The 27,398-nt window shown below is 52.7% G+C and overlaps 1 protein-coding gene across 1 annotated transcript in view; it reads right to left on the bottom strand.

Moving 5' to 3' along the window:
- ELL (elongation factor for RNA polymerase II) overlaps positions 1-27,046 on the bottom strand; it is a 73,879-nt gene extending 46,833 nt beyond the window's left edge. The window contains exon 1 of the mRNA XM_082707292.1: positions 26,733-27,046. Coding sequence (XP_082563418.1) covers positions 26,733-26,867 — 135 coding nt within the window. The 5' untranslated portion in view covers positions 26,868-27,046. The remainder of the gene's footprint in view (positions 1-26,732) is intronic.
- Between the last annotated feature and the right edge of the window lie 352 nt (positions 27,047-27,398).

Here is a 27,398-nt window from a genome sequence, read left to right as displayed (position 1 = left end):
CTTCACATGACAGAGGACACCTAGACTTGAACGCCCACCCCCACCCCCCAACCGCAGGCCCTATGGGAGCCCCTGCCTAGCCCCTGCCTGGCCTCTTTTGTGCCTTCCCTTCTTGGGAGTCTCCCACAGCTTTCCAGGTGGGCACAGATGGTACACCCTGGAGTGGCTACCCCTTCTGCTCCAACTCCCCACAGCCCCAGCAGAGAGCACCTGTGCACTGCCCACAACTCAACCTTCAGCAGCATGAACTCAAGCATTCTGCAGTGTGAAAGCACATCATTCTCTTCACCTCTGGGCCCCATAGTCCTGACCAGAGGGAACCCAGTGATCTTATAAACTCAGTGACCTACTTACAAATTTAGCAATCATGGGGTGCCTGGGTGGCTCAGTGGATAAAGCCTCTCCCTTTGGCTCAGGTCATGATCTCAGGGTCCTGGGATCGGGCCCCACATCGGGCTCTCTGCTCAGCAGGGATCCTGCTTCCCCCTCTCTCTGCCTGCCTCTCCACCTACTTGTGATCTCTGTCTGTCAAATAAATAAATAAAATCTTAAAAAAAAAAATTCAGCAAATTTTCAGCAGTGAGCATGGTGGCTTCTGACACCAACCTCCAGCATTCTGACCCAAATGAAGTGCAACTATGCATGGCCTCCAGGGCCTAAAGCACATGGGTGCCCCCTTGCCCTCTCTGCCCAAGATGTTCCCAGACCCTTCAATGACCAACGGATGGAGGTGACAACAGGCAGGCTGAAGCTGGGGAAGGCAGCTCAGAGCAGAGAGCAGGGCTCTGAGTCCAGGGGCCAGGCCACACACCCAGGCCTCTCCCTTCCTATCCTCATGGTCTTGGGCAAATGGGTAAGCTTCCTGAAGCCTCAGTTTCCTCTTCTGGAAAACAGGATCATGAAGACACACTGGCCAGGCTGAGATGACTCCAGGAAAGGCTGGGACAAGTATGTGCCCCAGTCCCACCCTCATGAGTCCTCCTGCTAAGACCCCTCCAACCCCCAAAATGAAAAGTACAACTTTGAGCACGTCTGTGAGCAGGCCTGGCCACACCGTGCTGCTGCTGCTTCTGATCCAGTGTGCTTTCTAAAGCCAAAAGGGACAAGCAGAGGCAAGCAAGCAGCAGCTGCCTTCGCCTACTGCATTGAGACCAGAACACTAGGGAAACCAAGAAAGAAAATGAGAGCTTAAACCAATTAAGACAAACCTTTTCTACAAGCCCAGAGATTTGTCTGAAAAATTAAAAAGGAAAAAGGCAGGGGCGCCTGGGTGGCTCAGTCGCTTAAGCATCTGCCTTCAGCTCAGGTCATGATCCCAGAGTCCCGGGATCAAGCCCCACACCCCACACCCAGCTCCCGGCTCAGCGGGGAGTCCACTTCTCCCTCTCCTATTCCCTTGCTTGTGTTCCCTCTCTTGCTGTGTCTCTCTCTTTCAAACAAATAAATACACAAATAAACCTTAAAAAAAAAAAAAAAAAAAAAAAGGAGGAAAGAGGCAGAAGATGGTGAGAGGCAGCTGAGAGACCAGTCACCAGAACTGCCTACCAGGCCATGCTGGAAAGTTCTGCCTTGCATCTTCCAGAAAAGACCCTCTCTAAACCATGCCTCCACGGAGCTTGCCCTGGACTCCAGGCAGCATGACACTTTTGTCCACTCTGGGCTCTCCCAAACACAGAGCCTGCGGCCTTTCATTTTGGGTGGAAAACAGAGACAATTAAATGGGAGCCCGACAGCTCACTCAGGAGGATGGAATGACATGAATGTGGCCTATTTTTCCATCTCTAACCCACCCAGGTGACCCAATGAGCAGGGCAGGCAAGACAGCCACAGAGGTGTCCCATAACAAGGGAAGGAGGACTCAACTCAGAAAGTCTGGGTTCCCACAGAGACACCTAAAGGCACCCCTATGCCAAACAACAGAATGTGACAGCAATGAGCAGAGATCGCCATGCCGGAGCATGTGATACGTGGCCTGAGGGAAGGAGAGCTACATATCAGCCCCTGTGGACAGAATGGGTCCTTGCTTCATCCAGAAACATCCTCAATATGAAGAAAGGGCTCAAGTGCTGACTGAGACAATGCTGGCCAAAACTCTGAATGAGGCAGGAGTTCCTGGAGCGTTTATGCAACCCAGGTGCACAATGGAGCACACGCCGCCCTCCAGAACCAGCGACCCTCCCCAAGGGTGCCTTGGTAAGGTGCCACTGCAACCACTCAGCTGTCACAGGACCACACCAGACCAGACCAGACTACAAGCCACACCAGAGTGTTTCCTGTACTCAAAGATAAATAAAACCAAGTCAGATGCAAGGAACAACTTTTTAAAACATTACCAGAGAACGCCTGGGTGGCTCAGTTGGTTGAGTGACTGCCTTCAGCTCAGGTCATGATCCCATGATCCTGGGATCAAGCCCCGCACCCCCGCCTAGCTTCCTGCTCAGCAGGGAGTCTGCTTCTCCCTCTGACCTTCCCCCTCTCATGCTCCTCTCTCTCATTCTCTCTTAAATAAACAAAATCTTTTTTAAAAAAGTAAGAATAAATAAAAACATTAGTAGAAGTATAATTTGGGTAGAAGGAACAGTGAGGCAAGCCCCAGTGACTGGAGGAGCACAGCAGCTCACTGTGGCTATAGTATCAAGTCTTCCAAGGACACAAACATCACATCAGTAACAAGAAACATCTAGAAGGAAAGATCTGCCTCCCTCCCAGACAACCCAAGGTCGTGATAATCATTTTACTTCAGGCCTGAAATTAAATTTTGGGAGCAGCTCATGATGTGCGCCATCACGAGAGCAAAACCTGGCAGGACTCCAGGCCAGCCGCATCTGCTGGAGGAGGCCAGAAGGTCTATTTAGGAAGGGAAAACGGCTGGCACTGGCAGCTGCGTGTATCAGCAGTGAGATGCAGAGTATGATCCAACCCCTTTCTGGACTTCTAGGCTAGGAACCTGTAACTGACCAAGACCAGAGGCATGGATAACTCCAGAGGCCTTTTAAGGCCCTCCCTCAAGGCCTGAGGCTGGTCTGGCTTCACACCATCACCATGCTGCCCACCACACCAGCCAGTGAGCAAAGGTCACACAGCCAGGGGCCTGGGTTACAAAGAACTCAACATGAAACTCACAGACACAGTCAGGAATGACAAAGTTAAAGGCACTAAAACCACCCTGGTCCTGAGCTCCCCGCTCTACATCCCTGGACACTCAAACCCAACCCAGGGCTGGGGGGAAAGGGCCCGACCTCCCTTGAAAGCTGAAGCAGTGCCTGAAGGTGTCATATCCCTTCCTTACAGTAGATCTAGACCCATGCAGCACTCCTGCCCAGCTTCCGCATCTCAACCAGTCCTAGTAGGGACAGGGAACCAAGGGCTCAAGAACAGGAATGACACACTAGGCCACTGACAGCTACTGGGAATTAAAAGCGAAACTTCTGTCTCAGTGCCCAGAAGCTGAGATCAGAAGATTCACTTCTGCTTCAGGATGGGCCATTTAAAAGCTGTATGACAGGGGCGCCTGGGTGGCTCAGTCCGTTAAGCGTCTGCCTTTTGCTCAAACTGTGATTCCAGGTCCTGGGATCAAGGCCCACAATGGGTTCCCTGCTCAGTGGAGAGTCTGCTTCCCCCCTCCCTCTGCCCCTCCCCCAGCACGCTCTCATTCTCTCTCTCACAAGTAAATAAAATCTTACACAATAAAATCTTAACCAACAAAATAAAGTAAAATTTAAAAAAGCTGTGTGAGCTAAGTGAGGTAACTGAATCCTTCTGGCTTGGTCTCACAGGGCTGGTGATGGAACTCACCAGGCTGCTGAAACAAGGATGAAAAACACACACCAGCTCTGCCACACACATGACCTCCAGCTCCCACTTCCAAAGTTTCTGTGCACAGGAAAGTAAAGCACTGCAACATTCTTCGGGGAAGAAAAAACAAACAAATAGGAAATGCAAGTAAGGGGGCAAGGCCACTGGAGTCAGGGAGACCACCCCTTAACTGACCATATGACCTTGGGTGATAATGGATGTCATACCTGCACTAATCAGTTTCCTCATCTGTGAAATGGGAATGATCCCATTCTTGACTTTCAATGGCTGCAGTCAGGACTGGGCAACTTTACACCCTCAACCCTGAGAGGCAATAAAGAGGGAACAGGCACATGACCTCACTGTATCATTTCTCTCAGGTGCCCCAGGAAGCCCCCATCAGGGATAGCTGATGGGACAAGCCCTGACAAAGGGAGTGCCCCTGCCCCCAAACCAAGAGAACCATTAAAAGAACCAGATAACCTTTCTCAAAACTACATCGACTTTAAACAATATTCAGCAAAGTAATAACAAGCAATTAATAATAATAGATGCTCATTTAAGGAAAACATGGCTAGCGGCCATGCTCATGTCCCCATGTCTACCACGTATGTGGCAGGTTATCATCACAGAGTCTGGCACGCACTCGACATCTGAGCAAACCCCCTTAGGTGATGCAGAGAACTCACCATGTGGAGGCGCTATAGATTTAACAGCAGCCCTGCCAACCCTCCAATCATGACATCTGAAATCCTGCACACCAACTGTGGTCTTCTCAGGAGGGACTGCTAGCACCTTCCTCCTCCAACTACCTCCTCTGACAAAGGTGGAAATGGGAAATGTCCTTGCAGGAGGAAGGGATGAAGGGACAGAGAAGGAACCATGAACTTCAGGGAAGTGGCTGTGTGGTCAGAGCTGACAGTGCACCCTTGTCCCTACAGAGGTCAGCATGGCACAGGTGCCCAAACCTCCAGAGCCTTTGTTCCGCCCCAGTGACAGGAAGCACTTCACATGGCCCAGCACGGTGGCCCTGTCCCTGCTTCCAAGATTCAGCAGTTGTGAGTTTGAGCGTGACATGTGTATGAACAGACTTTGGGAACCATCAGGAGTCAAACAGAATTTATTATTTTCCAATCCACAAATGCCACTTCAGTTTTTTCACTAATATGTCACTGAGACAAGGTGAAGCAAACCTGAGACCCTGGAAAGGAGCCTGACAACATAGCCCGAGTACTTCAAAGTCACCAGCCAGCTGGGTCCACTGTCAAGATCAAGGAAATGATAAAAGGCCGCTGGGTGCCAACTGCGCACATTTAATTCACCAGAGCAGAGCCCTGAAGTAACTGCCACTTCCAGCCACCACCTGAGGCCAAAGCTTACAGCAAGAGGGGATCTTGCTCCATGAGCAGCGTGGTGGGTCACACCAGGGAGAAGGAACATGCCACGCTGCCAACCTCACCCTCTCAGCCAGCAGACAGCACGCAGAGAGAACCAGGATCAACCCGTGCTGGAGAAAGCCCCATTAAAAGACAGACCAACCAACTGGAAATGGCAATGAACACAGCACAGACTGAAAAGATAGCTGCAAGTTGTCAAAAACACAAGAAGTCATCAGCAAAACACAAGAAGGAGGTATCATTTTTGCCCAGCACTACCACAAAATTAGGAAGAATCAGATAATCTGGTGTGCAAGAGGAAGTGGGAAAGGCACGGTGGAGCTAAGGGGCGGAGAGAACAAGGCACAACCCATGGGTCAACAGCTCAGAGCCAAGCCCTCCCTTGGGTCTGTGTGGGCAGGCTGGGCTAGTGTCTCAGGCCAGGGCCACTTGCTCAGACGAGGACAGACAGGAGTCATGGAGTGGAATCCACAGGCCTCAGCAGGATGTGTGTGAGGAACGTAATCCCAAGCACTTCCCTCAGGTATGGCTGGCACACCTGGCTTGTGCCCAAGAGCAGGTTAGGACATGTAAAAGCAACATGAAGTCAGAAGCCACTGATCCAGAAAAGAAAGGTCCAATCCAATCCATGGGCTTGCAGCGAAGGCCTGGTGTGTGCTGCCCTCCCATGCACACTCTGTCCTGAGGAGAGTCCTGGGCTCTGGGAATGTGCCTCTCAATGGGTAGGAGGGTGGGGAGGCAGAGAGGGTACAGAAACTGGAGAGGAGACTGCCAAAGAGAGGCCCTCGGCAGCCAAGGAGAGCACAGTGGGGTCTGAGCAGCAGAGCCCTTAGGAACCCTGGGAGGGTGATCTAGGCATGGGAGACACATGATCAGCATACTGCCACTGTAAGCATCCCCCAATGGCACTGAGTGGCACCGCTACCCAGCTGGCTGAAACAACGGGTTTGTAACCGGCGGAAGAAGCCCTGTGTTAGGCCACCAAATGTGCCAGAGCTGTGGGATAGGAATGCCCCAGAAGTGGCCCCTGTCACTGCGGCTCAATATCCTCCATTAAGAACCCACACTCTCGGGGCAGCTGGGTGGCTCAGTCAGAAGTGTCAGACTCGGGTGCCTGGGTGGCTCAGTGGGTTAAGCCGCTGCCTTCGGCTCGGGTCATGATCTCAGGGTCCTGGGATCGAGTCCCGCATCGGGCTCTCTGCTCAGCGGGGAGCCTGCTTCCTCCTCTCTCTCTCTACCTGCCTCTCTGCCTGCTTGTAATCTCTGTCAAATAAATAAATAAAATCTTAAAAAAATAAAAAATAAAAAAGAAGTGTCAGACTCTTGGGGTGCCTGGGTGGCTCAGTGGGTTAAAGGCTCTGCCTTCAGCTCAGGTCATGATCTCAGGATCCTGGGATGGAGTCCTGTATCGGGATCTCTGCTCAGCGGGGAGCCTGCTTCTCCCTCTCTCTCTGCCTACTTGTGATCTCTGTCTGTCAAATAAATAGATAAAATCTTAAAAAAAAAAAAAAAAGTGTGAGACTCTTGATTTCGGCTCAGGTCTTCATCTCAGGGTTGTGGGTTCAGGCCCTGCTATAAGTAAAACAAAAAGAACCCACGCTCTCAGTCCAGCCAGAAATGAAGAAGGGCTCCGGGACAGCAGGGGACCAAGGGAACATGCGCAGCCACCCTGGGGTGATGAGCCACAAGGACACAGGACAGGCTCTGTGGCTGTGGGTAGGAGAGAAATTTCCGGGAGCCGTGACCACAGAGCTATCTTTGCTGACAGGGCATTTTCTATGGGGTATGGGCATGACAGGAGTGAGTCAGGAGAGGATGGAAGGCATCTCAGGTGAGAGGGTCGAGGAGCACAGGCCCGAGGAGAGAGAGGCACAGGTCTGCACTGACTGCTGCCTCTGCTCCAGGCGGAAGCTCTGGTGAGCCGCAGGCACTCACCCCAGTGTACCACGATGGCAGTGCCCCAGGCAGGGCCGCCAGAAAGCAGAGAGAGCTGGCTTCAGTCAATCCGGCAAACAAGGACCACCAACCCCACCACCGCAGAAAATCCTGCAACCAGCTAAATTAGGAGCAAATGTTTAGAGTTGAAAAGGTAAATGTCCCTCACCAAGGACGTTCTAGTACCCTAAACATGGGAGGCCCCCAAACCAGATCTCTGAAGGAAGACAAACGTCAGTGATGACATTTGCCACTTGTTACATCGCAAAGTGCCAGCATCTGGGGAATACAGCATGGTCGGTGTTCTGTAAGGAAAACCAATGACCTCTGTCTTTCTGCTTCTGAACCAAGTTAGGGAAGAAGTTTAGAGACCATAAATGCAGAATCCAAAGCCCCTGCCTGGGGAAACCACTCAGCAGCCTCACCAGGTTTGCCAATGCCGGGCACGAGCCTGCCTGCGGGAACATACAGGCCGGGGCCCCAAGCAAACAGCCCTGATGCTGCGGGCCAGGGCCCCCCCACGGGAAGGAAGAGGGAGAGCACCCCGCAGGGGAAGGCACTGCCCGCAACCACACAAGGCCAAGAACTCACCACCGGCCGCCAGCTCCTAGGCAGAGCCAGGCCACACTGTGAGACTCCCTGCCCCCACTCCTGCCTCCTTCTTCATGAACCAGCACTTTACACCCGGGTTTACTTGGTAAAAAGGAAACTCAACTCAACAAGAAAAGTGTAAAAATATGTGTAGCACCCCAGGCACAGGCCCACGACCAGGAAGACGCCGTGAACAGCCGATTCAGGGCACGTCCGGCTACCCTGTCCGCCCTGTGGGCCCAAGCTGCCGCAGGCCATTTCAGAGGCGCCTGCACGGTGCTCTGTGAGAGACCACCACCAGTCTGGGCTGAGAACCGGGATAATGCAAGTGAAAAGGAGGTGGCAGGGCTTTCTTTTTGGAAAAGGAATCTGGCAGAGCTGGAAAACAGCAACAAAATCAAACATATGAACATGGAGAGGCCTCTACAGAGGAGTTACCAGGAGCCGCCAAGGGTCCACCATGGAAGCTGAGCTGCTCGTATCCAGGCCCCAACCAAGATGTTCACCTTTGGAACAACAGAACAGACTGTGCAAGGGGAACTGGGCCAGGAGATCACACAGGACCTGTGTCACTCCCCTGATGTGGCCCCCCGACACCTTCATGCGGTAACAAATGATTCACCGCACCCCTGCATGCTGAGACAGAAGCTGACCTCTGGGGACACACTGAGTGCTGGAAGGCACGTGGAGAGGCGGCCCTCTGGCCAGAGATGAAATAGAAGGGCCAGGGAGAGGGCCAGGAAGACCTGGAGGAAGAGCATTCCAGGGGTGGACATGGTGCACTATGTCTTGAAGCCCAGAAGCATGTGGTGCCCTGTGGTGCAGCATGTCCTGGCCACCCTCCCACCCTGACCTTGGTACCCAAGGGAGAGGGCCAGGCACTCCCTCAGCACATCCTTCCAGGCCTCCTCAGGGTATAGGCTCTTCCCCACCACCTGCTCAGGGCCCAGGAACGCCACTTTTCCTTCAGGTCCTGACAAATATCTTCTCTCCGGGGAGCTCTCCTGGCCCACAGGCAGGATTACAGCCCATGAGACTGTCACTCTTCACTTGGGACCCTCACTGCCCAGCACAAGGCCAGATGCTAGAGGGCTGTTTGCTTGCTTCGTGGTCATACCTGGGGTCTGGCTGCAGTCTCGCCAAGCTTAAGGACACACCTTGGAGGCCAGATGCCCAGGCCTGACTGGGACCCCACATGTACACATCCCACTCACTCATCACCCATGGCCTCACCTGGGCTGGAGAGTCTGGGATGACTTACCAGGTGGCCACAGTGTGAAGATGGGCACACATGGCTTCATTTCAGGCCCTGGGTAGGGGGATGCTCATCCACCGTGCAGGTGGGCCAGGGTGGCACAGGGGTTAAGGAAGGCCGGCCCGGCCCCATAAGTGGCTACAGGACAGGGAGGGGAGCTACTCTGTTAAGCGATCTGCCTGTGTGGGCGGACTGATGCCACTCCTGTTCGGTTTCTTAAGCGTAATCTCGTGACTCTCTGGGTTACCCAAATCTCAACACACATCCTGAGTAAAAACGATGACACGGGGCTTGCTTTTCTGAATTTCCCCTAAATTTTCCGCAGACTTCAGGATTCCTCCCAGACTCCTAACAGAAAACTGCTGTGCACATCAGATTTCTGTCATGTTCATCTATGACTGGGGCAGAGACAAGGGGAAGCAGCTAAAGGCTTCAGAACCCTCAAGCCTGGGACGCCTGGGTGGCTCAGCTGGTTAAGGGTGTTCCTTCACCTCAGGTCATGGTCCTGGGGTCCTAGAATCGAGTCCTAGATAGGGATCCTCGCTCAGCAGGAAGCCTGCTTCTTCCTCTGCCTGCAGCTCCCCCTGCTTGTGCTCACTTGCCCCTCTCCCTCTCTCTCTGACAGATATATTAAATGTTAAGAAAGAAAGAAAGAAAGAAAGAAAGAAAGAAGAAAGAAAGAAAGAAAGAAAGAAAGAAAGAAAGAAAGAAAGAAAGAAAGAAGAAGGAAGGAAGAAAGAAAAGCCAACACTCAAGCCTGGAACCTGGTTTTCAGAACAGCGATGCTCCTCTCCCCAGAAGTGGCCAGCTTGCAGAGCTCAGTCTCTGGGCCTCCCAACCCCATGTGTCAAGCCTAAATGAGCTCATCACCACCCACAGCTTTAATCAATAGGTTAAAAAGTAACAAGAAACATTAGGCCCAACTTGACACAAACAGAGCTACCCAGGCTACATCCCCCGTAAAGCCCCACAGTGTCTGCCCAGGAGCTGTGTCCCCACCCCTCCTCTAACATGCCCTGCGGGCTATCTTGAGACAGCGCCCACAGTGGGAAGCCCTCCATAGCCACCACTGAGGCCTGCCACCAACCTGTCCAATCAATAGGTTCTGGGGACTCACACAGACCCTGCAGCCTTGAGCACCCATGGAGCGGCTGGCCTGGGGTCTGTGGCATCTGTGCTCAGGAGACCCTTCATCCAGTGTTTCAACCAAGAGCAAAGTCCTGACTTTGAGACACCGCAGGCCTTAATTATTCTCCTAGACAGCCGGGGCTACAGCATGTAAGGAAGACACAGACACACTATAATGATGACCCCCACCCCGCAGGGTGGTAATCTGAGCCCCAAAGGGTGGTATTGCTGTAGAGCCAGCCCCTTCTCACCTCCTCCTCCCTGTCCTGTGTCCTGCTCTGAACTTCGCAGCCACCTAGCCATGTCAATACATGTGAAGGTTTGGAAGCAATATAGTGTGTCCCCTACCCTGGTCCTCAGCTGTCCAAGGAACAGCAGCTCAGAGAGCTGGAACCTGGGCACACCAGACATCCACATGAACTCCAGGCAGTGGCAACTTCCTGGGTCTGCAGGCTGCTTCAGAACTGGCCCCAGCTCAGTCGAGGTGAGGCATCCTGTCCTACCACCCCCGGCCTGAGTCCTACATCCTGCACCCACCAGTGACCTGCCTGCAACGTCCCCCACAAGCTTGTCCGCCCCCTGAGCTTCACAGCAGCAGAGGGACGCCCACACGTGCAACACACAGGGTGCTTGCTCTTGACTGGCTGAACCCCAGGAACAGCACCAGGAGCCCCAAGGAGGGAGCACAGAGGTAATACCATGTGCACTCAGACCAGCCACTCCCCAAAGCTGAGCTGTGCCTAGCAGATCACATGCTCACTAATTCCTATCACCCGAGAGCATGGGGCCTCAGTGAATTTACACATGAGAGACCAAGAGAAGAGGAGAGGAGAGGCAGGTGGCCGAGGCCATGAGAAGATCGGAGAATGAATGTTAAATAGAGCCACTGCTCAGGGGTACAGACCCCTGGGAGTTGGCATCCACCCCTGATTAGAAAGGGGTCCAAAGCCTCAGGTCTTTTTGGAACAGCATCAGCCCAGCCCAACTTCTGCTGACAGCCTGCAAGCCTCGCCCTGCATACCTGGGCACAAGCGAACCTGGTCCTCTGGCCACATTCTCCCAGACCACGCTCACCCAGCAGATGGGGTGGTGGCATTAACCTCATCTGTTCAGAGACAAGACAGGACCCTCCTCACAGAGACACTAGCTGGCAGAGCTAAAGGAAGGAAGGAAGGGCCAGTATCGTCAATCCTACACTCTAGGCCAAAGCCTGTCTCAGAATCCTTGACACAGCTCCACTTCCTGTCAGGAGGAACTGGCACAGATCACTGGGTCATGAGGCTCTGTGCACAAGGCTCCCAACCAGCAGGACCCTGTGCACAGGTAAGGGAGCCAGCAAGGCCTCACCCCAGTGCCAAAGTGAGCTAGAGACAAGCTGAACACAGTGCTGGTTGTCCTCATCCCACTTGCCAGATCCACTGCTAGTTGAGCACATTTCGCTGGAACAAGCAGACATCTGTGAGCGTCCAACACCAAAAATAGTGTGACCAGGGGAGGAAGGAACACACTCTTCTAGCTGTGACCTGTCTCTGCCTCAGACATCTCCCTGCACACAGGGAAATCCCCGCCAGATCCTCCCCACCGTACTGTAACCCCCCACCCACCCAGCCCACACCTGCTCAACACCCACCTGATCCTGAAAAGGGAGAAAAAAAGTCAAATGATAAGAACAGCAGGGGCACCTGGGGGGCTCAGTAGGTTATGTGCCCGACTCTTGATCTTGGCTCAGATCACGATCTTGGGGTCCCGAGATCAAGCTGCCCATGGGCTCTGCATTCAGTGGGGAGTCTGCTTCAGGATTCTCTCTCCCTCTACCCCCATCATGTGCACCCGCTCTCTCTCTCTCTCTCAAATAAATAAATAAATATTTAAAAAGAAAGAAAAAAAGAAAAGAACACCAAAATCATGCCATTTCTGCTGACAGAACCCAGAAACCTCAGCCCCTTGGCAGAGAGGCCTTTCTGAGAAGGCCTTCTCCAGGCTTTTCAGGCTGCTGGTATCTAATTCAGAAGCCATTTATAGATGAAACTCATCCTGAGCTGAGAAAGCTCTGCAAGATTCACCAAGGCCCCCCAGCCCATGGAAAGCTCACTCCTAGGGAACAGGAGACACCTGCTGCCCAGTCTCCACACAAGGGACCCATCCGAAGCCACTGTCATCTGGTTGTTTCTCCTGCCATGAAGCACACATCTGACAGGCACCCATACAAACAACGAACCCCTAACTGAGCACAATCCTCCCTTGGAAGATGACACTGGTCCCACTGTATCCCCAGGGAACTGAGGCTGAGAAGAGGAAGGGAGGGGAGGGGGATGCTGCCCCCAAAGCCTGACTCCAATGGGAGGCAGATGCGTGCCCTCCCAGCTCCACCCGGGACACCCATGCTTGGCCCTTCCTGCCAGGCTATGTGTGAATGTGTTTCCAGAGCTCACCAGCAGGTCACGAATAAAAAGTCAGGCCCACCAAAGGCTCTGTCAGTCTTGACGATGTGCCTGAGAAAAACTCCTGGGAACCCCAGGGACTCGCACATGGGGTGGGAAGCATTGCAAGTCTGCATGGAATCAGGGGTGGGGAGAGGGAGAGGTAGTCCCAGAGCAGACACCCTTGGGTTTGAGGCAATTTAATCTACACTGACCATAGGCCCTCAAGTCAGCCAGCATCCTCTAGACATCCCATCAGTGAAATGAAGGGGCCAGACCAAAAGGATGCTCCAAGATCTCAGTCCAGCCAAGATGTGACAGGAAGCCAAGACCCACAGGGTGTTAGGTCACAGCACAGGAGCCCAGGTTGTGAGGTCTGGACAGCACATTCCACTAACACAAACAGTTCTCATGCCACACACACATCCCAACACTCCAAACCACAGCTCTTGAACTTTGTCTGTAATGGGCTAGAGAATCAACCACAGGTTTTGAGAATTAGACAATCTCTGTGACAAAGACTCAAATGCTCTCATACAGCAAAAGCAGTCATAAACGATGCTTCTGTCCCAATAAAATATAAATACACTTGGCAGGCTGGATTTGCCCCCTGGGTCATGGTTTACCAACTTGTTTTAGATTCTAAGGTTGGCACTGAAAAAAGAGAATGCTGTAACAGTCTACTTCATTGGCATCCTTATCCAATTCTGCTCCCCTAACATGGCAGCAAACATGCTGAGGCCCTCATTTTAGGGTCTCGCAGCCTCAGCAGCACCACCAGGCACAGCAGACCTCACACTACCACTTATGGTATGGGGAAAGCTCTACCACTAATGGTACAGAAAACAGAGTAGCCAGAAAACTGAGCACCTGGGTGGCTCAGTTGGATGACTCTTGATTTTGGCCCAGGTCATGATCTCAGGGTCCACAGATAGAGCCCTGCATCAGGCTCCACGCTCGGCCGGGAGTCAGCTTGGAGATTCTTCCCCTCTGCCCGCCATCCCCTCAACTCCACTCATATCCATGTACGCTCTCTAAAAAAAATAAATGAATGTTGAAAAATAAAAGAAAGAGAGAGAGAAGAGGAGAGGGAGGGAGGGAGGGAAAGAGAAGAGAAAAAAAAAAGAAAGAGAAGTGCCTGGGTGGCTCAGTCAGTTAAGCCCCTGCCTTTGGCTCAGGTCAAGATCCCAGGGTCCTGCTCAGCAGGGAGTCTGCTTCTCCTCCCTCTCCCTCTGCCCCTCCCCCTGTTCATGCATGTGCTCATTCTCTCTCTCAAATAAATAAAATCTAGGAAGGAAGGGAGGGAGGAAACAGAGCAGCCAGGATGGGGACAAGGTGCACAATCCCTGTCAGGACCTTGAGAACAACATGGTAGGGAGGTCACAGGCAGGAGGCACCCATTGTCAAAGGGAAAGCCATACTAAGCTCATGTTCTACCCCAACTACTACAAACCTAGCTGTCCTGACTTCATTCAGTGGGCATTCTCCTTAGTGTAAGTGTTGCTATAGGACCCTTAAATCATCCCCTCCAGATGTGGGGAGAACCACAAGGGCCATATCAGGAAGCTGAATTTCCTCCAAAAAGTCATTGTGCAGAAAAAGAGGAAAATAAAAAAGGGAACCTCTGAGCCCACTTATCCTCCTCCGGCCAATGGCAGGAGACGATGCTGCTCCAAAAGGCCCCTGGGTCCCAGCAGTACCAACACCGCCAGGAAGAGCAGCATGAAGGGACGGCTGCCTCAGCCCAGTCCCTCAGCTGGGCTCTGATCAGCCTATGCTTACCTATGGGGCCTGAAAGCAAGTGTGCAGCCCCAGACACACAGGCACATCCTGCAGGAGAAGGGGAGACAGGAGCAGGACAGAGGCAAGGAGCACAGCCTCCGGAGTCAAAAGCCCTGAGACAAGTGGACTGCATCTGCCCACAAGGTCAGAAAAAAAACACTCCTGCTTCCCATCCATCTTGGGCACCGGCACAGACCCCAGGCCCAAGGCCAAGCCAAAGGTATAGCTCCCTACCTGTCTAATACCCCCCAAAGTGCAGCACCCAACCTGAGGGGCCTCCAAGCCACTTCCTATCTGGAAGAAAGCCCATTTTCCACCAGTCACCTTGTGATTCAACATGGGACACAAAGAGGTAAATTCACCAAAGCACAAACTCTGCCCCATCTGAACTTATGGCCAGGGAGGGGCTCAGCAGCCTCAGGTGCTAAAGGGCGGAACTTAGCCTTGCCCATCACCCTCAGGGCCCCTGTTTGAGGACAAGAAGGGACACAGAAGTCCTGCCCCTGGGAGCGCTGGGGTATGGTTAACAGCTCTTCTTGCCCTTCCTGCCTTCTGCACCCAGGTGACCCTGATCAAGATCCTCCCTCGGGCAGAACCTAAAACTAGCCCAAGTCCATCTCAAGTGTGAGAGCCAACATGGCCTGATTTCCACTGGGGTCCAGCTCTCTGTCACCTAAGATGAGACTCCTGAGCCCATCAATGATGCAGTAGGTGTCAGCATCCTAACAGACCTTAACTCTCACTGAAGAGTCACGTACTTTTAAAGGCTCAGAGACCACTTCACACCCATCAGTACTGCTATTACAAAAAAAAACAAAAACAAAAAAGCAGAAAAGAACAAGTGTTGGTGAGGATGGCTGGCTGAGAAACTGAAGCCCTCAATCACTGCTGATGGGAATGTAAAAGGGGAAATGGGACATCCACTGTGCAAAACAGCTTAGCAGTTTTTCAAAGGTAAACAGAATTACTATATGATCCAGCAACTCAATTTCTGGATATATACTCAAAAGAACTGAAAATAAGGACTCAAGGACTCAAGTTTCTTTCTCTCAGACCGAGAAAGATCTGTAAGATCTCAATTATGTGCAGAATCCTAAAAAAGAAAAGAAAAACATAAACCACAGAAAAAGAAATCAGACTTGTGGTCACCAAAGACAGGGGGTGTGGAGAGGGGAAATGGAGGAAGGGGATCAAAAGCTACAAACTTCCAGTTATAAGATAAATAAGCACCAGAGATGTAATACATAACTTGATGACTACAGTTAACATGGCTATGTGATAAACGGGAAAATTGTGAAGAGTAGATCTTTTTTTTTTTTTTTTAAGATTTTATTTATTTATTTGACAGAGATCACAAGTAGGCAGAGGAGGCGGGGGGGGGGGGGTCGGAGAGCAGGCTTCCCCACCGAGCAGAGAGCCAGATATGGGGCTCTATCCCAGGACACCAAGATCATGACCGTAGCCAAAGGCAGAGGCTTAACCCACTGAGCCACCCAGGCTCCCTGTGAAGAGTGGATCTTGAGACGGTAGATCTTAGGGGTGCCTGGGTAGCTCAGTCGGTTAAGTGTCTGCCTTCAGCTCAGGTCAAGACCACTGGTCCTGGGATCAAGCCCTGTGTAGGGCTCCCTTCCCAGCAGGGAATCTGCTTCTCTCTCTCCCTCTGCTCCTACCCACATCCCCCTTGGTCATGCTCTCTCTTGCCGCTCACTCCCTCTTTCAAATAAATAGATAAAATGTTAGAAAGCAAGAAAGAGAGAGAGAAGAAAGGAAGGAAGGGAAAGGGAGAGAAAGAAAGAAAGAGAAAGAAAGAAAACATCTTAAGAGTTCTTAAAAAAAAATAAACTTTTTTTTCTGTTTTTGTATCAAAATGAGATTGTAAATGTTAACTAAACTTGTTATGGTCATGATCTCATGATATATGTCAGTCATATTATTATGCTATACACCTTAACCTTATACAGTGCTAGATCTCAAATATATCTTAATAAAACCAGGAGGGGGAAAAAAGGCAGGGACTTGACCAGATGTTTCTATGCCCAGGTTCACAGCAGCATTATTCACAGCAGCCAAGAAGTAGAAACAATCCAGCGCCTATCAACAGACAAAAAGATAAACAAAATGTGGTATACCCCATATGATGGAACACTAGTCAGCCTTACAACAGAAGGAAACTGACACATGCTACCGCACAGATGAACCTTGGACCCATTACAATCAGTGAAAGAAACCAGTCATAAAAAGATAAATACCAGGGCGCCTGTCTGGTTCAGAGCATGCAACTCTTGATCTTGGGGTCATGGGTTCAAGCCCCATGCTGGGTGTAAAGATTATTTAAATAAACAAACAAACAAAGTTTTAAAAAATTAAAAGGACAAATACCATATGATCTCTGCTATATGAGATCCCAAATGTTATCAAATTCATAAAGACAGAAAACCAGAGCAGCAGACACCAGAGGCTGAGGAAGGGAAGGGGGAGTTATGGCTCAATGCGGACCAAGTTTCAGTTTGGCAAGACAAAAAAGCTCTGGGGAGGGATGGCGGTGACGGCTGTGCACACACTTCATACCACTGATCGGTACACTCAAAAACGGTTAAGAGGGGTGCCTAGGTGGCTTGGTGGATTAAAGCCTCTGCCTTCGTTCGGCTCAGGTCATGATCTCAGGGTCCCGGAATCAAGCCCAGCTTCGGGCTCTCAGCTCGGCAGGGAGCCTACTTCCTCCTCTCTCTCTGCCCGCCTCTCTGCCTACTACTTGTGATCTCTGTCTGTCAAATAAATAAATAAAAATCTTAAAAAAAAAAAAAAAACGGTTAAGAAGGGAACAAAACGGCTAAGATGGTAATTTTAAGTTATGTGTATCTCACTAGTTTTTTTTCAAGATTTTATTTATTTATTTGGAGAAAGAGAGAAAGATTAAAAGTAGGCAGAGAGAGAGGGGGAAACACGCTCCCTGCTGAGCAGAGAGTCTGTTGTTGGGCTCCATCCCAAGACCCTGGGATCATAACTTGAGCAGAAGGCAGAGGCTTAACCACTGAACCACCCAGGTGCCATTTTTATTAAAAGGCTCCAAGAAACTTGAATCTCCCTTTACAAGGGGACAAAATGAAGGAAAGGAGCATGAATGAATGAATGAATGAATAAATAAATAAATAAATAATTTAAGAAAGACTCTAAGAGGTTCCAATAAAGACTTACTGATTGGTCTTAGCATTCCCAAGGCCTTCCTGACCATGGCCAGTCACAGGATGGAACCCCCCAGAAAAAATGTTTATCCATGAATGAAATCAGCACTGCATCAGTCCCCCCACAGTGAGCCTAGACAGGGGATTGAGCTTGTCTATACCCGCTTAGGTCCTTGCAGTCACAACTCCTTAGTCAGCTAAATGATGAAATTAACCCCAACTTCCTGCCTGGGCACCCCTTACCCCCACGCCCTCCAGCTGCCCTACTACCCCAGCCTCCCTCCTGTGGCCACCCTCTCAGATCTCACGCAGACTTCGGCAATCTCAGCCTCTTCCCAGACGGTTCCGCCTGCCCCACTTCCCACGGCACCTCCTGCCCACAGCCGGCTGTGTTTCTCCCTCCCAGAAGTCATCACCCATGGTCACCACCACCACCATGCTCTTAATGGGCCTCCCCCAGAGATGTGAGGACCTTGGGATGGAGCCTGGCTAGCCTGCTCATCATGAAGCCCCCAGGCCCAGAACAGCACCTGGCCTGCCTCAACCCACCACCAAATCCAAAGTCACTCTAATAAACAGGACAACGAGGCCGCATGCACATGTCCACACAAGGGCTGTGGTGGACGTGTCCCCGTATCAGAAAGAGGCCAAGGAGCATGGGGAAATGTAGGGGGTGTCCCCTGTTACTCAGCCGTTACACACTGGGGCTCCACTTACCCAAGGTAGACGATAGAGGAAACAGACCCCCACCTCCCGTCCCTAAGGAATAGCATTCTCGAGTGGAGAGGGGGCTTAGCCCCTTGAGACTGCCCTTATGTGACTCCCCAACAGCCCTGAGTTCACATGCAACCTGAAGGTAAAGACGGAGCCATGGCATCCACAGCTCTGGGCCTGACTCCTCATACTCCATCAGCAGTGGCCCCCAGGCCAGGTCAGAAGTCTCGTCAGAAATTCAGTCAGCACTTCCTAGGTCCTCCTCTGCTCTGTATGGCCCCTGCCCACTCCATCACCACCACCTGGTGAGGCTGCTCGAGGGATGGTGAAGGGGGACATGCACAAGGGGCCTGGGCTTCCTGGCAGAAAGGCTGATAAAGCATCTGGAGAAAGCCAGGGCACTCAGGTGGCTCAGGTCACGATCCCGGGGTCCTGGGATCAAGCCCCACATCGGGCTCTCTGCTCGGCGGGGAGCCTGCTTCCTTCCTCTCTCTCTGCCTGCCTCTCTGCCTACTTGTAATCTGTCAAATAAATAAGTAAAATCTTTTTTAAAATAAATAAAGAAACCCTTAACAACAGAAACAAATGAGTGGATATTTTAAACTTATGGTATAGTAACATGCATACAAGGCAGGGAGGAGCAGGGGAGGAACCGACGAGACGGGATGGGATGGCAGGACCCTCTGACCTGGGGTGCCTACTACCATCGTAGGTGTTGCTTCAACCCAGGGAAACTGAAGCTCAGGAGGAAGCCTGGGTCTCCAGGCTGTCAGCTGGAGCTAGCTAGAGCCAGTCTACCTGACCCCAACTCTTGGTCCTCAGCATCCTTTGAGGGAGGCACCTCCTTATTAGGACCCCTAAGATGTCTAATAAGACGGACATGAGGACAGCAAGGCAAACACTGAGGAGCTGACACCCACTGACAGTCCAAGGTAGGAGTTGGGGGTCACTGGAAGGGCACACATTCAGGAAAGGTGTCCCGAGTCAAGCATCAGTTTCCCCATCTAAAGAACAGTGAGAACACCCACAACGGCACGATGGCGTGGAGGACTAACCCAGTCCTCAATCCGAGGCAACTCAGGAGCTTCTCAAGGATGGGGTGATCCAAGGCCACCTGTGCCACAGCACATCTGAGAAAGCTGGGAAGTGATGAGTGGTCACAAGGCCCTCAACCCAACTTTCTCAATGCTTTGGACCATATCACCTGCCCTCCGTCCAGCCTTGGCTCCCCCAATATCCCGAGCACCCATTACCCAGAAACTGGTCACACCAGCACAATAAGGGAAAGCTGGCATCCAACTACCCCCAGCAAAGAACACAATCTAAGAACTGGGGAAAAAAGGGCTGCTGGCTTCCAGAGCTGCCACATCAGTTCAAAACACCTTCCAATTACACTCAGGACACTTGAAAGAACCACATGACATCCGTGTCTGAGGACAAAAGCAGCAACCCAGAAATGTGTGGGCTCCAGAGCCGGCATCAATGAGGCAGGGTATACACATCCACCACTCGGCTCCTCGACATCAATGGGGACATGACGGGCACCTGCCACAGACCTGCAGCAGCTCTCCCATCAGCTGCCCTCATCCGTCCTCCAGTCCAGAGTCACTCCAGGGGCAACTGTCAACATCTCAAGCCACACATAACGCTACTCTCACAAACCCAGCTCAGGCACAACAATAAAGCTGAGTATGAAGATGTTTCTGCCACATGGCCAGAATCAGGAAAGGTTAGAAATGTCCACCTCCCCAACTAGCCATAGGTGGCTGCCCAAACACTTCTCACACCTGTCCCCTGGCCCATTCCCCAGTGCCACCCCAGCTCGGGCCCTCAGAGCCTCCTTCCCTGGCCCACCTCTAGCCCTGTCCCTCCCAGACCATCCACCACACCACGGGCCAGACCACATGTTTCCCAAGCCTCAAATTCATCATACAGTTGTACCCACTCAGCCCCACGCACCCTCATGGTCCCCTCTGATGCACCGGCACAGCAGGGATGCCCCTCACTGCCCTTCGGCGCCTCTGCACAGCCCTCGGCACGGGACAGCAGACAAGGATCCCAGCACACGGGAATCCCCAGCAGCTTTGTGATGCCTGGAACATATACTTAGGAATACTGACCCATTAGGGTGAACACTGCAAGGGAGATGCAGTCACTAAAACGTAAAGCTTACGATTATATGGAATAACAGTTAAAAGGGTGTCAGGGAAGAAGTAAGATCTAACACAATACGTGGATACCACTGTGATGATGAGGTGCCCAGACACAAGACAGAGGAAGGTGCCCAGGTGACAACAACAGCCCCACGGCCATGCCCATAGGAACAGGAAGTGGCTCCTTTCAGGTATTTTGCAAGTTTTCTACGCAAACTTCTCAACATGTATTACTTTTAAATAATAGCTAGGTGACCCCAAGAACTTCACAAACATGTGAGGTCCACTCCCCCCCCAGAATGGCTGCGGGGAGTCACAAATGTGCCCCGGTGACCTGGTGACTCAGCTGAGATCCGCGTCACAACGTGGCCAGGGAGGGACGGACCCAGAGAATATAATTAGCATCAGACTCCTGCACAGCCACTTGGTGTGGGCACAGGAGGTCTCTCTCTAGATGGTTCATCTGGACACCAGCTTTTTTACTGAAGAGTAAAGTGACAAAACTACACATTGTAGTTGTCTATCACTCACTGCGCCTACAGGTCAGAGGTCACTTGGTCTCAAAGGCGTCCCTTTGGGCACTTGGTGTCTGTTCAGCGGCCACACATCGCCGGAGTAAGATCTCAGACAACTCCAGACCATGGTTGCCACAGACCAAAGGGAAAATCACCAGGCCAGGGAGCAGGGGAACAAGGCCCTAAAAATGAAGGATCCAGAGGAGGCCAAATCCCCAAGGCACAACAGGTAGGGCCAGTGTGGGCCTGGCCAGGCTGCATCAAGCAGGTCTGCTGCCCCAGAAGCAGATCTCCCGTGTCTGCTCTACAACCACAGTTACTCGGAACGGGAGAAGCAGTGTTATTTTCAAAGACTCCCCAGAGATGTCACAATCCGGGTATGATGTCAAAACTGCTTCAAGGGTGGTGAACTCTGGCCTTGCCGATGAGTCAACAGAGGGTGGGTTTCCGCCAAGCAGCCTGCTGTTTACACACAATCACCACAGTCACCGTGTCGCAAGCCGGAAGCCTAGTCAAGGGTCACAGTGGCTGAGGCGGGGTCTAGCCCGTCACACACAGCGTCACTGGCTGCCTTGCAGAAACGTCCATCACTTACCCCACACGTCAGGTCACTCATACATCTTCCCACAGCATCTATGAGACAGGCACCTTCGAGGAAGGACTCACCCCACCCAGAACTACCAAGAGCCCACTCTGAAACACACATGTAAACTGAACCCCTACAGCCAGAGCACAGAAGACAGGAAGCCATGCCCCTAACATGAGTGGGCCAGGCTGCTGCAGCTGGCCCACCCCACCGGACCACCTCCCTTCAGAGGGGGTAGTGCTTGGAGCCATACGTGGCATTCAAGCCTGATGCCTGGTTCTCAGTCCCATCCCAGCTGAGAATTTCCTTCCAGTGACGTGGCCTCCTAGAGTCTCTTCCCTTTTCCTCACCTGAGACGTGGGAACCATTCCCTTACTGCAGGGCTGACAGACAGGGGTGAGATGAGTGTGTGCAGCAGCTCGGGCCCATGCTGGCATGTGGGGTGTGATCCACAGATGTTGGTTATCACCATCGGGGGCAGGGGGCACTACGGGCACTACAGGCACTACAGCAACCTCAGGAATTTTCAGGGCCACTCAAGTCACCGGTGCTTGCAGGAGTCCAGAACGCTGCTGTTTAACAAGAACTTGAGACCATGCTGGGACCCCCTTTCCTAGCTGTACCCCAGTAGCCCAAGATCTCCCCCAACTCAAGAAGCAGCCCAGGCCACTGAAGGCAGTCTGAGTGATCTTGGGGAGGTAGAAAAGGACCCGCTGAGCTCCAACTGCCCCCAATGCATAGGGAAAACAATAAACTAGCCTTCTTGCCAAGGTCACTAACAAGATGACAGAGGCCTGGACAAAGGACTTAGAGGGGTCTGGCCCACAGCTGAGAGGAGCAGCCCTGACTATTCCTAAAGATGGCCAGTCTGAAAAGCAGGCAGCGCTGGTGAGAAGCTGCCCTGCTTAGGACCCAGTGCACACCCCCAACCCCAGAAAGGGGAGACAAGCCTACCTCCTGGAGCCTCGCTGTGGGAGGGGAACAGAGGCTAAATTAAGGCTCCTCCTGCCACCAGTGCCCGAGATGACATCCACACAGCCGCCCCCTTAGCAGCAGGCGAGCAGCCCCTAGCACAGCTCTGCAAGAGTCATGGGCTAGTTGCTCCAGGCCTCTTCCATCTCCTCTCCCCACACACCGTTCCCCAGGACAGAACCCCAGCAGCCGCCCTCTATGCCCCAACACCCTTGCCAGCCTCTTGTGTCTTAAGGCTTGAAGGCAGCATGCCTGGAACCCCCACCCCTCCCTGCAAAGGACCCCTCACCAGGGAGACCTCAGCTCTGGCCATATCCTAGAATCAGCTTTCTCAGTCAGTATCCTTTCACACCGCCCCGCACCATCACATCACCCCATTTTATTTCCTTCCTGATGCTGACTGCTGACAAGTTCTTTGTACCAATTTCTGTGCTGCCCTGTTCACGATATGTCTCCTGCCTCCAGAATACCAGCTCATGATGCTAGGGGCCCATTCTGGTCACTCCTGAATGTCCCACACTTGAGCAGGAGCCCTATACAAACCAGGTGCTCAATCAGACCGAGGCAGATGCAGGAGCCCAGGCTCCCTATCTCTCACAGTCTCTATTCAAACCTCCAGGTGGGAACCAGCTCTGGTACAGGCACCAAATGCTGAGAACACAGGGGGAGGGGAAGGTGTCAGGGCTGCACTGATGGCCACACATGTGTCAAAAGAATCCTCACAGCCCTGAGAAAAGAAGGAGCCAGAGCTTAGACAGGGCAGGTCACTGGGACCCTCAATAGTCCTGAGAAGGATCCAGGGATCAGAAAGAAGCCAGGCACTGGGACCCTCACAGCCCTGAGTAAAGGATCTGGAGCTGGGAGGGGTTGGGTACTGGGACCCTCACAGGCTTGAAGAGAAGGATCTAGAGCTCAGAAATGGCCAGGCAGTAGGACCCTCCCAGACCTGAGAAGAATCCAGAGCTCAAAGAGGACAGGGCACTGGGACGCTCTCAGAAGGACTCTCAGGGCTGGGAGGGGTCAATTATTGTGATGTGTACAATCCTGAGGACAGGAAGGATCCAGAGCTGGTAGAGGGTTGGACACTGGGATCCTCCCCTCCAAAGGGGAAGATCGGGACTGGGAGAGGGCCACGCACTGGCCCGAGGCCTCAAGCAGATAGAATCAAGATTTAAACCCTGCTAGGCTACAATCCTCAGGTTTCTTAAGCCCCTCCCCTGGGTCCTCAGTTTTTACTGAACAACAATATGCTCCTCTCCACCAAGGAGCTTATAAACCAGGAGAGGAGAAGGTCACTAAGCAACAGAGCCCACCAAATCCAAAAATGAAATACCCAGGTGGTTGGAGCAGACACCCCAGGAAGGGACACTTCCTCAGAGTGGCCAGGGAACACTTCTCTGAGCAGGCACATTACGCTATCTTGGAAGGATAGGTGTATACTTCCTCTCTCTTCTGTCCCAAAAGTAGCCCATCACAGTGAAAAGGGAGATCTATAGGAGGAGCCACATCAGGACTCACTTGAGTTTTTTAAATTCAAAGAGAAACTGCATGAAGTCCAAGTCAATGGTGGCAGCATATGTTACCTTCTGCCACAATCCAGGCTGGCCACCAGGTCTGCACAAAGGCAGCTCAGATGCCACACCACTCTGGAGAGAGAAACCATGGAGGACTTTTACTCGGGCTCCTCCAAGAGCTAGGATTACAGGCTCTCTTGAGCCACAGAGAAAGTTTCACAGGAACTTCCTCTCCAGTCCCTGCCACATCTGAATCTGCAAAAGCCTCTTTGCAATTAAAAGTAAAAATAAAAATCCTCTCCACAAGATGCCATTGGCAAACCATATAACCACAGTGCTACAGGATAAAAAACTCCAGACACTATTGACGGCTGTGCGGAAGAGGTTTTGTTACCTCTTCTTTTGTTACCCATACACTTCTCTGGTCACACAAACCCGTTCTTCAAGTCACTTTTCCTATCCCCACCACCCAAAAGCACCTAAGCTGCCCTGACTTTAGCTCAGTCCACTACAATGCCCAAACAAGTAATGTTAAATATGAAACAGCTTCGAGGGGTGCCTGGGTGGCTCAGTTGGTTGAGCCACTGCCTTTGGCTCGGGTCGTAGTCCCGGGGTCCTGGGATCAAGCCCCGCGTCGGGCTCTCTGCTCAGCGGGGAGCCTGCTTCAACCCTTCTCTCTCTCTCTGCCTGCCTCTCTGCCTACTTGTGGTCTCTGTCTGTCAAATAAATAAACAAAATCTTAAAAAAAAAAAAAAGAAAAGAAAAGAAACAGCTTCGGAGAAAAATGCAAACTAGGTCACCCTCAAAGTTTAGCCCAGCTGGCCAAGATGCCCCAAATGGACTGGAGAAGTTCTTCAAGGGAGCCCCTCCTGGCTGACATCCACAGCTGGGCTCCCAGTGGGATGAGCTACTTAAGAGTCTGCAGTTACCTTCACCCTCACATGAGGAAGATCCAGCTTAGTTAGGGGATGTAACCAACACCCTAAATTAAAAATAGCCGTGTGACAGCATGAGGTGGACACATAGGCGGGCCTTCCTAACAACTAGATCAAGCGAGGGCAGCATGGTAGGGAGGGCGGGGCTCATAAGTGACCAGGTACCAAGTTCACCTTATTTACATGACTCATGAGCTCTCCCCCAGCTGTTTCTAGGAAAGCCTGCCTTCCTGCAGGACAAGTCAGAATTGCCTAGGGAAAAGACTCCACACTGGAATTCCACAAGGAAGGGCAACTTAAGCTGGACACAATGTATGTTGTTCCCCCACCCCAACTTCTCACCTGCAAGGGCACCTTAGCCTCATCCTGAGGAATCCTTTTGACAAGGGAAGAACTCGCTCTTCTAAAAAAAAAAAAAAAAAAAAGAAAGAAAGAAAAAAGAAAAAGAAGACCTCTTCTACCAATGGGAAACTATGATACAAGATACTAGGACAGGAAGGAAACTGCCCCAAAAAAGTGGGAAGAAGCACGGGAAGGGTGGGCACCAGGAAAGTGGTGGGAACATAACAGGGGAAGAAATTCCCGACTTAGCTAATGGTGCTGAACAAGTCTGGGGCAGGAAGAAAGCCACATTCCTTCCTAGTTAGTCTCTCTCCTCACCCGCCCTCAGCGCCCCCATTCCCAGTATATACACACACACACACACACACACACACACACACAGGGAGCAGGGCCTCCCTGAGCCCGACACCAGACCCTTCCCCAGCCATTTCATGACTATAAAGCTCCCACTTTCCAGACAACAAGAAAAAGGGCTCCCAAACCACTTCCCCTCAAGCCCTGACCACTCTGGGCACCTGCAACTTCTGTCCCGACAAAGAGGGCACCATGACAAACAGAAACGGGAAGAAGCAGGTTTCTGACCAGGGCCCCAGATGTGTCTGCAAATCAAGCCTGAAAGAAGGTGCACAGCACCCTCCCCACAACCCCCGTACCCTGGGCCAGGTGGCAGAAGTGAAACGCCTCTAACTTCCCCCAGATGGACCCAAATTGGCCCTTGAGAAGTTTGAGAGTCAGCGGCCAGGTGCGGTGGCCAGAGCTCCCTCCCAGGTGCCCACTAAGAGCTCCCAGCCTGGGAAAGGAACTATGCCAGCGACCTCCCCCCCCACCATGCACAGCTTCTCCCCCAAACCAAAACACTCCCATTCTCCAAAAATGTCCAGTAAGACAGAGTCACCTGCGAGGAGCAGGGGAGGTGCAAACAAGCTGTCAGTTTCTGCCCAAACTCCCCTTCCCACGAGCCAAGAGGGAGCCCAATTTCAAGGGCTTCATTGGTGTTAAAGCCCCCTCAAGTGCAGACTCAGCCTCCCCACACAGACGGAACAGGTTCTCCACAGGTGTCCCAACAGCGGGGCCCCACTGACCCACCCTGCCTGGGACCCGGACAGAAAAACCTCAACCCTCCCCAACCTTCTCCCCCACCCCCCAGCCAGGTGAATAGCTCAGTTCCTGCTCAGAGGCTGGGTGAGCCAAGAAAGCTCTGGACGCCTCCAGGTGCCCACTCAGTCGCAAACACCCCCCCCCCACCCCACCGCGGACTAGATGCGCTAGCTCGGAGCCCCTTGGCCGCCCCGGGCCGCCTGCCGGTGTCACCTCCCAGAGTCGTGAGGGAACGCGGTTCCCCGAGCTTCTAGCCGGACAGGTGCTCACCCCGCGACCTGTCGGTCCAGGGACCCGCGAGCAGCACGCCGGACACTGGACCCCGCGCCCCCAGGACAGGACGCCTCCGCGAGGGGCGCATGAGGCCGGCCTGCGCCTCGACGTCCCCGACGGTCGCTCCGGGCACCGCTCCGCTCACCTGGCTGGCGCGGTAGCTCTCGAAGGCCCTCAGGGCACTGTCGGTGAGCTTCACGTGGAACACGGACACCTTGCTGCCGTCGCTGACCCGCCCGCACGACAGCCCGTAGCTCCGAGCCTCCTTTAGCGCCGCCATCTTGCGACCATCGCTCCCCCGCCCCCCCTTCCCGGTTCCAGCGCCGGCGCGCCAGCCCCGCCCCGCCCCGCCGCCCGCTGACGCGCTGCATTATTCATGAGACGCGCTGACCACGCCCCTTATGGCTCTAGTGAAGCCCACGGTCATCTCTGCACGGCCCGCCGATTGTTGTATTATTCATGAATGCAGCTGGTCGCGCCCCCTATGGGCCTGGCGAAGTTCACAGTCACCGCCCCGAGGTGCTGTATATTCATGAGGCGTGGATGGCCCCACCTTTCAAGGCCCCAGAGGGGACAACTTCCGTGCCCGGACTCCGCCCCGACACGCGCACACCTTCAGGCCCCGCCTCAGGATGCATAATTCATGATCCTGGCTCCGCCAGGCAATGACCGAAGCCACGCCCCACTGCCTGCTGACGTGATGCATTATTTATGAGATCGCTCCCTGTCTTTCGTCCTTGGTTTCTGTTGAGAGCCAGCGCATGAAGGGGGCGGGGGCAGTGCAAAACACGTGGGGGGCGGGGCCGGCTAC

The sequence above is a fragment of the Mustela nivalis genome (assembly GCF_964662115.1).
Source record: "Mustela nivalis genome assembly, chromosome: 1".
NCBI classification, from domain to species: domain Eukaryota; kingdom Metazoa; phylum Chordata; class Mammalia; order Carnivora; family Mustelidae; genus Mustela; species Mustela nivalis.
The sequence above is the reverse complement of the archived record's forward strand: the minus strand, read 5'-3'. Positions and strand labels throughout refer to the sequence as shown.